At 24.9% G+C, this 13,465-nt stretch overlaps 1 protein-coding gene across 1 annotated transcript; it reads right to left on the reverse strand.

Annotated features, from left to right (window-relative positions):
- Positions 1-10,893: 10,893 nt before the first annotated feature.
- OCT59_019251 (uncharacterized protein) lies at positions 10,894-12,567 on the reverse strand (the record flags this gene model as incomplete). Its single annotated transcript, XM_066135897.1, has 5 exons — positions 10,894-10,907; positions 10,984-11,019; positions 11,105-11,347; positions 11,840-11,954; positions 12,049-12,567. The coding sequence occupies 5 exons, from the start codon at positions 12,565-12,567 to the stop codon at positions 10,894-10,896; spliced, it is 927 nt and encodes a 308-aa protein (XP_066005143.1).
- Positions 12,568-13,465: the final 898 nt, after the last annotated feature.

A 13,465-nucleotide genomic window follows, 5' to 3' on the forward strand; every position in this document is an offset into this window, starting at 1 on the left:
CTGGTTTCCCACTTTTTTTTGTTTTACAACAGACTTTCATGATACTATAGCGACCTTGCTCACCTATTGTTCTAACGAAAGGTGGGTTTCAATATGGGTATTCGGGTTTGATAGATCATAGTTGAGTTTTATACTAATCTTCTATATGTTAAAATGTATCTATATTTCTAAACCACTTTAATAATTAAATATGTAGGAAATTTATTTTTGGCTTTACAGTTATGCATGATTTAGGAGATACCGGATACGTGACGTAACTCGACAATGAAGATAGCCATGTACCATAAAATTTACTTTTTTGGAGAATAAGTATAATAAATAAAATTTTTTAGGAAACAAATTATTAAATAATTTAATATCATTCGAATAATTATTAGTTGAAGTAGTATAAATAATATAAATGTAAATACTCATCCAAGATTTGACTCAGAATAACTAATTTTGCGATCCACTTCAATATTTGTTAAAATAAGTGTAAATTTTACTACTCACATATCCCTTTATTAAAATATAGTCTTATATTACAAAATATTGAGTAATACATAATATTTAACAAATTGCGTTTTTGATTTTGGTTTTAAAATAACTAACAATATAGTAAAAATTTTATATATACTCACCGCTGTCACTGGATATAGTTCAATGAAGCAAACAGATATTTTTTATCGTTGATATTTAAAGTTTCATACCGTGGAAGTCAAATGTTGCTAAATTTTCAGATGATCCGAAATTTCAGATCAATCAGATTTTTTCCATTAAGTAAGTACAAACCTTTTGACGTCATTTTTGTACTATCAATATATTATATTATTTCCCAAATTTAGACTTTTTTAATTAAATTAATTTCAACACTGAATTACATACAAGTTGATTTGTAGTATTATTATAGCTTTGAAAATTAATACATGGTAAAAAAAAGGCAAACTATACTTGGTGTAAATTATACGTGTAACGAGAAACCATCGCACGAGTCAATTTCATAAATAGTTACTTCACACTTCAATATTTTTATTAAAATTTATACTTTCAATGTATTTAATTTATTTAACTCACATGTTTACTATTTAAAGCAAAAATAATTATTGTTTATTCAATATATAATATGAAAAACTACTTATAAATATTCAATTGTGTTTAAAGTTGTTTTCTAATTGGAAAAATTCGATTTTTAACTATAAAGTTATTTGATAATTTGTTTCATTAACAAAATCAATGGAAATTAACGTTAATATACTTGCAACGTTTCATTATATCACTTTTTAATGATTTAGATTTTAACGATATTTTGTAATTTCTGATTTGTTGTATCTTGATTTACCACATAAGGATATATGTTTATATCCTCTTTTATTTTAAATAAATGTAATCATTATTGATAATTCGTTATACATACTATATATTATATATCCCATTCCGTTTTTTTTCATCTTTAATAATATTTTTTTTTTCTTTACATATAAAGTCAAGAATATTAAAAGTACGTTATTTTTTTACATAAAGACATAAAGTTATAAAAGTTCAAAATCTTATATAACTTTTCATTTGAAAAATTTTATAAACATTATTAGACAGAAGATTATCTCAATATAAAACCAATAATAATAATAATTTTTCTTTTACTATTTACAATATATATATAATTCTTATAATATTACTCTTTCAAAATATTTACACCACTAAAATATTTGATCCAACCCGAACTTAAAAATCTGGGCCGGGTCATAATAAGGTTTTTGACCTCCCTTTTGAGTTGGATAACTTTACAATATTAAAGATTAATATAAAATACAATGTAATTTTTTACTTTGTTGTAATTTTATAACATATTACATACAATTCATTATATTTATTTTTCATATAATTTTATAATAATAATACTTTATTTAATCATAAAAATACATTCCAATAAAAATATCATATCTGTAATAATGTTAAAGAAAATAAATAGTAAATAATAAAGAAATTTATACCCTTCCTTTCTTTTATTCAGCTGCTTTTATCTATAAGTGAAAAATAAACTATTAAATAATATTATTAATAAAACAAATCATATAAAAAGTTTAATGAATATAAGTACCTAGATCTAGTTTAGTAAAATCTATTGCTTCTATTGATTCTATAATATAAAAAAAATAATTATATACATCAAATAAAATATTTAAAGAATGCTTTTGTAAAGTAAAATAGGAAAATAATTACCTGAATATTCTCCAAATGAATTATCATCATCCTTGTTATCAATAGCATTTTTTGGTTCTGGAAGATTTTTAAAATCTAAAAGTCTACTCGTGTAAACTGCTTGAGGATTTGTAGTATATGAAAGAGTAGGTCCAGTATATAATGATGATGATGATGTCAACTTTTCATTAATTTTTTCTGCTTCTTCAACTTGCTCATCGATTTCATGGCTTGATAAATAACTTGGACGACATAAATTATTTAATAAATCATATAATTCATTTGCTTTAGGTCGTTTTAAAGGATCAGCATCCCAACATTGTTTAATTATGTTTAAAATTAATTGGGGAATTTTGTAATTTGATTTTGGCCTAAGTCCTTGACAAATGCTAATAGCTAAGAATTTATCATGAGTAATATCATGATAAGGAGGAAGCCCTGTACAGACTTCATATGCAATAATTCCAAATCCATAAATATCGCTTTCTTGAGTATATCCTTTTCCTCTTAAAACTTCTGGTGCTACATAGGGTAATACTCCATATAGTTCTTTACATTCATTTTGAGATGATTTTATATTTGCTGGTCGACATAATCCTAAATCAGTAATAAATATACTATGGCCGCTTCTTAATATATTACCACAATGAAAGTCTCGATGAACTAACCCTTTTCGATGAATATAAACGAGGCCTTGTGCAATCTTTAGTAAAGTATCAAACTTTCCACTCCATTTTGTTGAATTAAAACTATTATTTAAATGTTGTCTTAAACTACCATTTATTACATATCCCATTACTATCATAAAATTTCTAGATTCTGGATTTTTAGTAATGCCAAGACACCATGCTATATTAGAACCTGTGTGTTCTGACAAAATCACATGTGCTTCAATCTAAAAAGAATCCATAATAATAATTAACAGATAGTTTAACATTTATAATAGGACAATATCTTGAAATTATATACAAATTAAGTAACTTACTTCTCTTAAAAAATCGGATGTAATATCTTGAGAATTATGTAAACATTTTAAAACAACTGGAAAATTCTCATATTGCTCACAATAATATTTACTTCTTGTCCATTTATTATTCTCAAAATCCCAACTTTTTATCCATCCGTCTTTCCAAATTGCTTTATAAATAGTTCCAAATCCTCCTTTTGCCAAGTATTCAATATTTTCAAATCTATCATATTCAATCCATTCTAAAACTTCCCGAAAATTGTTAGCTTTAAGTTGTGTTTTTTGAATAAACTTATCAACTTCATAATTTCCACTAGTCCAATTCTTGAAATTTTGTTGAAAATTCTTAGCATTACATGACATACACCAAATACTAAAATTACTTGAATAAAATGTATTAGGCTGCTTACATTCTTTGCATAAACCATTTTTTTTATAACGTTCTTTCAATTCTTCATTTAATATTAACTTATCAATTAACAAACTTTGTTCTTCAGTTAGGTACCTATGGTCAAAATCTTTTATTTGCTTAACTACATCATCAGTAAGCATAAATTCTTCCATATTGGATTAATAAATGTGATTCCAATTTTATGTCTAGACAGAGTAAAAAAGATTTTTTTTTTTTTAAAAAAAAAGGCGCCTTTTAAAATGTATTACAGTTGCACAGCAGCGATTGACAAAATTTTATTTTTATTTAGGTCAAAACAATAAATTGTTCAAGAAGTCAGCTGATGATCACAAAAATCACAGATTATTATAAATTTCCTTTTTTATAAATCCCAAACAAAATACTTGTTTCACAAAAAAAAAAGCTTTGTCGATCATCCTACACCGAAATATTATTTGTTAGTAAAATTATACTACAGTAGTATATAGGTACTTTATTGAAATTTTGAAAAATATAGTACAGTAAATCAATACTATCATTATCAGTAACAACGTGTATTAAAAATTATGATAATTAGAATCGTCTTAAAATTGTTAGATTAAAAAATGTATTATCCAATTAGTTCAGTTTGTTTTAAATTCTATATAAAACTAAAAGAAATATTTTATTACCATTATTATATGAAGGAAATTCATATTAACAAATGGAATTCAGTTATAATATAATTCATTATTAAAGTAATTAATAATTATAAAAAAATTTTCAATCTGCTTGTAAATAAAAAAAAAATTGTTATTATGACAAAACAATAAATTATTAAAATTTCCATCTTATTTTAACATCATTTTTCTTAATAACATGAAATTTTATTTTTAAAATAATTTTGGTATTTAATGACATACTAAATATTTTCTTAAAATTCAAAAATATAATAATTTAATAACGTCAAAAGCAGTTACGCTCAAAGATACTGTAAATTATGACAGTAAGCTTTAACAACTAGATTCAATGTTCTGAAAAAATAAAATTTAAAGTATTAATTGAAAGATAAACTGATTAGTAATCAATTATTGCTAAAAAAGAAGGTAAAAATTCTGAGTTACTTCTTTATCTCATGCAGATCCCTGATCGAACCTAAAGAAAAAAAAAATGAAGAAAACGAATAATTATTATTAAGCTCAACTGCTCTAGTTATTATATTGTCATGACATAAAAAAATATATGTGTACTTAATAAACATTTTCTTTATACTAATAACTAGTAAGACAGTAGTATTACGTTTTGAGTACTACTTTTTTAAACTTTTTTTTAAAAAGTTTAATTAAACATTACTTTCGCCCTTTCTCATTCCCTATGAAAAAAAATTTCTTTAAAATATACTTAAAATGTACTTATATATTTTAAAATATATCTAAAATGTACTTAAAATTTTTTAAATGTACTTATAATATACTTAAAATTGCAATTTTAAGTATATTTAATGTATAAAATTTTATACTTAAATTACATTTAAAATATACTTAATTGCAATTTAAATATAATTTAAGTATATTTAAGTGCAAAATTTTATACTTTAAATATACTTAAAATTGCAATTTTAAGTATATTTTAAGTATATTTTAAAATGTTAAGTATATTTTAGGTATATTTTAAAAAAATATAAGTATATTTTAAGTATATTTTAAAAAAATACATAAGTATATTTTAAGTACATTTTAAAGAATTTTTTTTTTATAGGGATTTACACTCTTATACCCTTTTTTTTTCTTCCCCTCTCACCCATCTTTCTTTCACACTTTCCCTTTCACCCACTTTACCCCTTTTTACACTTTTCCTTTTCTTTTTTTTTCATTTTCACCTTTCGTTTCATTTCATTTTTTTCCGTTTTTTTCATTGGCAGTTTGATCATTTTACCGTTAAAGCTTAAGCTTTTTTAGTTTAAGCTTAAACTTTTTTCGTAAATTTTCCCTTTTCCGTTCTTTCCCCTTTCCCTTTTTTTCATTTTTTTCCTTTCCTTTTCTTTTATTTTTCCCTTTCCCCTTTTTCGTTTTTTCCCATATCCCTCTCTTTTTCATCTTCCTTTCTCTTTGCTCTTTCTCTCTTCCTCCTTTCCTTTTTTCTAGGTGTTCTTCGGTCTCTTTAGACGCGACATTTCGGTAAATCTGTTGCCTTCAAAAGATTTTTTTATTTTAATTTTTTTATTATTTTAATGAACTTTACTTACAGTTCTTTTTTTATTTTGTAGGTGGTCAGTTCTTTAGATTTCGAGAGGAAGGTATCAGTATTTTTTTTAAAGTGGCTATCAGATTTGTTTTTTAAAAAATAATGAAACGATCATTAATGTTTTCATTATTTTCTTTTTTTTTTATATGATCAGGTTCATCAGCTTCCAAGGTAGATATTGGGTTTTTTATTTTAAAAAAAGGTTTTTTTTAACGAAACAATTATTAAGATTTCGTTATTTTTTTTTCTAGGAGACCAGTTTTTCGAATCCCTTTGATGTGGATTTTGGTTAGGATCAAAGCGGCAATTAAGTAGGTTTATTGTTTTTTTTTCATTTAATTTTTTTTATTTTAACGAATGGTTTCTAACTATTCTTTTTTCTTATTAGGTCAGTTTCTTGGAGGCGAGATATCAGTTTTCGGTAAAAGTTTTTTTTTTCTGTTTTAATTTATTTATTCTATACTGACACTTTGACTTTCTCTTTTTATTAGATGCCTGGTCTTTGGACGCTTTGGGATTCAGTGGGTGGGTTTCCTATTTTTTTTTTATTTTTACAGTAACGAAACGTTTATTAACTTTTCAAAATTTCTTTTTTTATTAGATGGTCTGAACACGTGAAATTGGCCTTTCTTTTTTTTGGTAAATCTTTCAGTGCATGGAATTTCAATGGCTATGTTTAAATTTAACAACAAACTTTGCTAACAGTTCGTTTTTATTTTATAGACAGTGTCAGTTTTTTAGTGGACATTAGTTTTTTTTAAAAAAAATTTCTTTTTTAACGAAATAATCATTAACATTTCTTATTTTACTTTTCTTTTAGATAAGTAGATATTGATATTTTTTCAAGGTAAATATCAGGTTTTTTTTTTAAAGAAAAAAACTTGTTTTAATTATTTTTCTTTTTTTTAGGTAATTGGTTCTTCAGTCTCAAGGTAGATATCAGTTTTTATATTTTTTAAAAAAGTTATATCCTTTTAACGAAACAATTATTAACATTTCGTAAATTTTCTTTTTTAGGTGGTCAGTACATCAAATCTTTAGAGGTGGACTATTTCTTTTATTAAAATGTTTTGTAGGCGGGTTCAGACCTTTGTAAATGAACGATATTACAATACGATTAGTAGAGTATCAATTAGGAATGTTTGGATCCGATTAGAAACTATAATAGATTTGTATAGTTTTAGTGTAGAATTTAGTATAGATTTAATATAGAAATGTATTTTATTGATATAATAAAACTGAACCACATTTAACAATAAAGTAATTTAACGTTATCTAACAATAAATAATATAATGTTATTTAATACAATAAATAATCTTGATAGTTGCTAATTTAAACATATTTAAACATATTGTTAATAATTGACGAGTGCGATTATTATCGATATATATCACGTTTTATAAATATTGGGATATATATCGATAAAGTGATATATATCGCTATATATCACCTGTAAAAATTTCCCGATGTGTTACACGGTGAAATTCGATAAACCGGATCTTCGATAAACCGGTAAACCTGGAACCAAATCACGTATATTAAAATAGTTTCGATATACCGGAGTTTACTATGTAGTAAAAGCTCGATATTCGATAAAACGGATCAATTTTCTAACCAGCTATAGTAAAAATGATTCGATAAACCTGATCACGTGATCATTAACCAATAAAATTTAAGTAACGTGATGCGGTAAATCTTAATTTTGGCCAGAATTATAAAAATCTTAATTCCGGCCAAAGTTATATATTACTTATATATTCAATTAAAATATTTTATATTTATTTTCATGACCTCTATGACTAAAAACTAAGATAAAAAATTAAAATATAATGTGTATTAATTTTATTAGCATGAATTTTTCAAAAAAATTCAGTATAATAGATTTTTAATATATTCGCTATACCGGATATCTTGATAAACTGGATATTTTTAGTGGAACCGATAGATCCGGTTTATCGAATTTCACTGTGTATATGGTTATCAAAAAATAGATGTTGACAGCAAAGTATACTAAAGATAAAAGTATGTACCGTACCTTTTTCATGGATAATTTAATGTGCTATATAATAACAAATTAACAATAATCAGAAAATGTAACAGGTAATTTGTGATATTGATGATTATTGATAGTTATCGTCAAGTTATTTCACGATATTGATAATTATCAAATATTATTACGATGATAATTTGGGATACTGTCAATTATCAAAAATTATCACAAAGTTAGTTGATGAAACTGTCTTAAATCTTAATATAACTATATAAAAAAAATTGGGAATTGCTAAACATCGCCGATTACGTGACAGATTTAATATTTTGATTGGCCAGATTGGTCACATGATCATGTCATATTTATTTGTTTATCAACCATTATTTCTTTTTATCTCTCATTACTTTTTGTCTCCCATCACTCCTCTTCATCTTCTCATCATTTCTTTTCATCTCTAATCGCTTCTTTTCGTCTTTCATCACTTCTTTTTGTCTCCCATCATTTCTTTTTGTCTCCCATCACTTCTTTTTGTCTCTCATAATGTCCTATTTCTCCTTTTTGTTTCCTCTATTACTTTCCATTACTCTATTGTTAGTGTAACATGATATTATAGTAATTAATTAAAAATAAGTTACGAGACTATTTAACAATTATGTGTATCATATCATGTGATATGACTTTCCGTTGATTAACTACTAAGATGCGACACGATAAGTACTATTTTTTAAACTTTTTTTTAAAAAGTTTAATTAAACATTACTTTTGTTCTTACTCATTCACACTCTTCTACCCTTCTATTTCCTTCCCCTTTCACCTGTCTTTCTTTTACACTTTTCCTTTCACCCACTTAACCCCTTTTTACGCTTTCCCTTTTCTTTTTTTTCATTTTCACCTTTCGTTTCATTTCATTTTTTTCCATTTTTTTCATTTTCCCTTTCATTTTATTTCAATTCTTTCGTTATTATCATTTTATTTCTTTTTTTTCGTTCATTTTTTATTTGTTTTTTTTTATTTTTCATTTTTTTTTCCTTTTTCGTTTATTTCTTTTTTTTACTTCTTTTCCATTTTTTCATCTTTCTAGCCACAATTTTCTTTAAATGATACTAGCCCTTCCCCCTCACCTTTCTCACTCTTCTTACCTTTCTATCTTACTCTATTTTTCATACCCTCCCCTCTTTCCTTTACCTTTCTTTCTCTCATCTCTTCTTTTACCCAAAAATAAGTTTCAAAGCAGAAAGTTTAGAAACTTTGATTTATTTTTTGTTTTTAAATTTTCGCTCCTTTGGTTTTGGACTTCAGATATCGCCTTTTTGGGCTTATGGACTTCATAACGTCTGGATAGCACTTGGACTTTTCTTTTGTAAATCGGCGACTTGGAATCTTTGGACTTTCTTCAGCTTCAGAGATGAGATATCGGTAAGTTTCGAATTTCGTAACTTTAATTTTATTTTTTGGTATTTTTTTTAAGGAGACACACATTCTATTTCTATTTATTTTGTAGGCTCCCTCCGGTATTGATCTTGAATTAGAATAATAGGTTGTTTTAGGAAAGTTTGAGGAGATTTTTTCAGTATGAAACTTTAAACTTTTTTTTTGCTTTTTTTAAAGGAGCGTTTCTAACATTCTTTATTTTTTTTGTAGGTTCCATCTGGTGTTAAGCTTTAGATGCGGAATTGGTAAGTTTTGCAACATTTATGTTACAAAACTAAATTTTTTTATTTTATTAATAGAAACGTTTTCTAACGTTTCATTTTTTCTTTCTTGTAAGGTTCTTGAGGATTTATGAATTGGGCATTATTGGGATGGAAATGGTAAGCCCCATTTCAAAATGTATTATTTTTTTATTTTGTTTATATTAATAGAAACGATTTCTAACGTTTCTTTTTGTAGGTTTTGACTTTCAGGTGATATTACTGAACGATGGATACTTGGGTAAGTTTCGTTATGAAGTAAAACTTAAACATTTTAATTTTTTTAAATTACAACCATTTTAACATTTCTTTCAACTCTTAATTATAGGTTCCATTTACAGGTTTCGGTTGGATACTAAAAATTGGAAACGGTAAGTTTCTTTGCGAAACTTACCGTATTTTTATTTTTTTTAGTAGTAAAAACGTTAAATAACATTTCTTTGTTATGTTTTTGTAGGTTCCGAAGGATTCAATAAAAGCATTATAGTTTAAAAACGGTAAGTATTCCTGCGAAACTCTACTGTTTTGGTTTTGTCTTTTATGTTTTCTTATTAGGAATTGTTTACTAACAATTCTTTTGCTTTTATTTTGTAGGAATCAGAGAAGATAACGAAGTAATTAGATAAATTTTTAATATAGATTAAATAATATAATCATTATTAAGTAAAACAATAAAATGACATTTTTAACAATGAAAAAATATAATGCTATTTAATAGTGAAATAATACAATATTTAACTATAAATAATATAACACTATTTAACCTGTAGTGATAATTATCGATTTTAACAATAGGGATAAATATCGATTTTTAACTGTATGGATGATTATTGTTAATTTAACCTGATTTATCCTATCGATACTACTCGACAAGTGCGATAAATGTCACATTTTATAAATAATGTGATAAATATCGATAAAGTGATATATATCGCTATATATCACCTGGAAAAATTTCCTGATGTGCTACAATATTTACAAGTTCCAACTCCAACATGTTAAACGAACTTACTATATTCGCTTCAAATTTATTTAATATATTGTTCTTTACAATAGTTTTCTTTTCCCCTAGTGTTTTTACCTAGTTAATTTACTAATCACCATGTTCATCCAAATATTTAGAGCTCCAAATTGGATCAGCTCGGATTAGGTACCTGATATAACCCGAACTAAAAATCAGGGCCAGATCATAATAGGTTTTTAATCTCCCTTGAGTTGGATAACTTACAATATTAAAGATTAATATAAAATACAATGTAATTTTTTACTTTGTTGTAATTTTATAACATATTACATACAATTTATTCTATTTATTTTTCATATAATTTTATAAATAATAATACTTTATTTAATCATAAAAAATACATTCCAATAAAAATATAATATCTGTAGTAATGTTAAAGAAAATAAATAATAAATAATAAAGAAATTTATACCCTTCCTTTCTTTTATTCAGCTGCTTTTATCTATAAGTGAAAAATAAATTATTAAATATTATTATTAATAAAATAAATCATATAAAAGGTTAATGTATATAAGTACCGTCTAGTTTAGTAAAATCTATTGCTTCTAGTGATTCTATAATATAAAAAAAATATAATTATATACATCAAATAAGATATTTAAAGAATGAATTTGTAAAGTAAATTAGGAAATTAATTACCTGAATACTCTCCATTTTTTGGTTCTGGAAGATTTTTATAATCTAAAAGTCTACTTGTGTAAACTGCTTTAGGATTTGTAGTATATGAAAGAGTAGGTCCAGTATCATATAATAATGAAGAAGAAGTTAACTTCTTATTAATTTTATCTGCTTCTTCAATTTGCTCTTCAATTTGCTTTGTGATTTGATTTTTATAATATGATTCCGTCCATAAATTGCTTAATAAATTTTGTAATTCATTTGCTTTAGGTCGTTTTAAAGGATCAGCATCCCAACATTGTTCAATTATGTTTAAAATTAATTGGGGAATTTTGTAATTTGATTTTGGCCTAAGTCCATTACAAATGCTAATAGCTAAGACTTCGTCATGAATAATATCATGATAAGGAGGAAACCCTGTACAGACTTCATATGCAACAATCCCAAATCCGTAAATATCGCTTTCTTGAGTGTATCCTTTTCCTCTTAAAACTTCTGGTGCTACATAGGGCAATACTCCATATAGTTCTTTACATTCATTTTGAGATGATTTTACATTTGCTGGTCGACATAATCCTAAGTCAGTAATAAGAATAAAATTGCTATCTTTTAATATATTACCACAATGAAAATCACGATGAATTAACCCTTTTTGATGAATACTATCAAGGCCTTGTGCAATTTTTTGTAAAATATTCAACTTTCCATTCCATTTTGTTGAATTAAAACTATTATTCAAATGTTGTCTTAAACTACCATCTTTTGCATATCCCATTACTATCATAAAATTTCCAGATTTTGGATCTTTAGTAATGCCAAAACACAGTGATATAATATCCATATATTTTGAAAGAATCATATGTGTTTCAATCTAAAAAGGAATCCATAATAATAATAATTAATAGATAGTTTAACATTTATAATAGGACAATATCTTGAAATTATATACAAATTAAGTAACTTACTTCTCTTAAAAAATCGGATGTAATTTCTTTAGAATTATATAAACATTTTAAAACAACTGGAAAATTCTCATAATCCCTACAATAAGTTTTTTTTCTTGTCCATTTATTATTCTCAGAATCCCAACTTTTTATATATCCATCTTTCCAAATTGCTTTATAAATAGTTCCAAATCCTCCTTTTGTCAAGTATTCAATATTTTCAAATCTATCATATTCAATCCATTCTAAAATTTCCCTATGATTTTCAGCTTTAAGTTGTGTTTTTTGAATAAACATATCAACTTCATGATTTCCACTAGCCCAATTTTTAAAATTTTGTTGAAGTTTACATTGATACAAATGGTCATAATTTTTAGGCTGCTTACATTCTTTGCATAAACCATTTTTTTCATAACGTATTTTTAGTTCTTCATTTAATATTAACTTATCAATTAACAAACTTTGTTCTTCAGTTAGGTCCTCATGGTCAAAATCTTTTATTTGTTCAAATATATTATCAGTAAGCATAAATTCTTCCATATTGGATTAATAATAAATGTGACTCTCTAGAAAGAGTAAAAAAGATTTTTTTTTTAAAAAAAAAAGGCGCCTTTTAAAATCAAGAAGTCAGCTGATGATGTAAGAAATTTCCTTTTTTATAAATCCCATACAAAATACTTGTTTCACAAAAAAAAAGCTTTGTCGATCATCCGTTCATCCAACACCGAAATATTATTTGTTAGTAAAATTATACTACAGTAGTATATAGGTACTTTATTGAAATTTTGAAAAATATAGTACAGTCAATCAATACTATCATTATCAGTAACAACGTGTATTAAAAATTATGATAATTAGAATCGTGTTAAAATTGTTAGATTAAAAAATGTATTATCCAACTATATAAAACTAAAAGAAATATTTTACCATTATTATATGAAGGAAATTCGTATTAACAAATGAATTCAGTTATAATATTATTCATCATTAAAGTAGTTAATAATTGTAAAAAAATTTCAATCTGCTTGTAAATAAAAAAATAATTATTATGACAAAACAATAAATTATTAAAACTTTCATCTATTTTAACATTATTTTTTTTAAAATATGAAATTTTATTTTAAAACAATTTTGTATTTAATGACATACTAAATATTTTCTTAAAATTCATAAATATAATGATTTAATAACATCAAAAGTAGTTACGCTCAAAGATACTGTAAAATATGACAGTAAGTTTTAACGGGTGTCACGATAACATGTAGTGTATGGTTACCTATGTACAGTATGTAGGGTATGCAAAATTTCACACGCGTTCCATACAGAATTACAGATCTACATTGTTTATTACCAAATAAGGAAAACCCTAGACCGTTCTATTCTGTACCACATACGGTCACGTGATACTTTATATGTGATGTTTAACCATACCCTACAT

This window comes from Rhizophagus irregularis, chromosome 28 (genome assembly GCF_026210795.1).
Source record: "Rhizophagus irregularis chromosome 28, complete sequence".
Taxonomy (NCBI): domain Eukaryota; kingdom Fungi; phylum Glomeromycota; class Glomeromycetes; order Glomerales; family Glomeraceae; genus Rhizophagus; species Rhizophagus irregularis.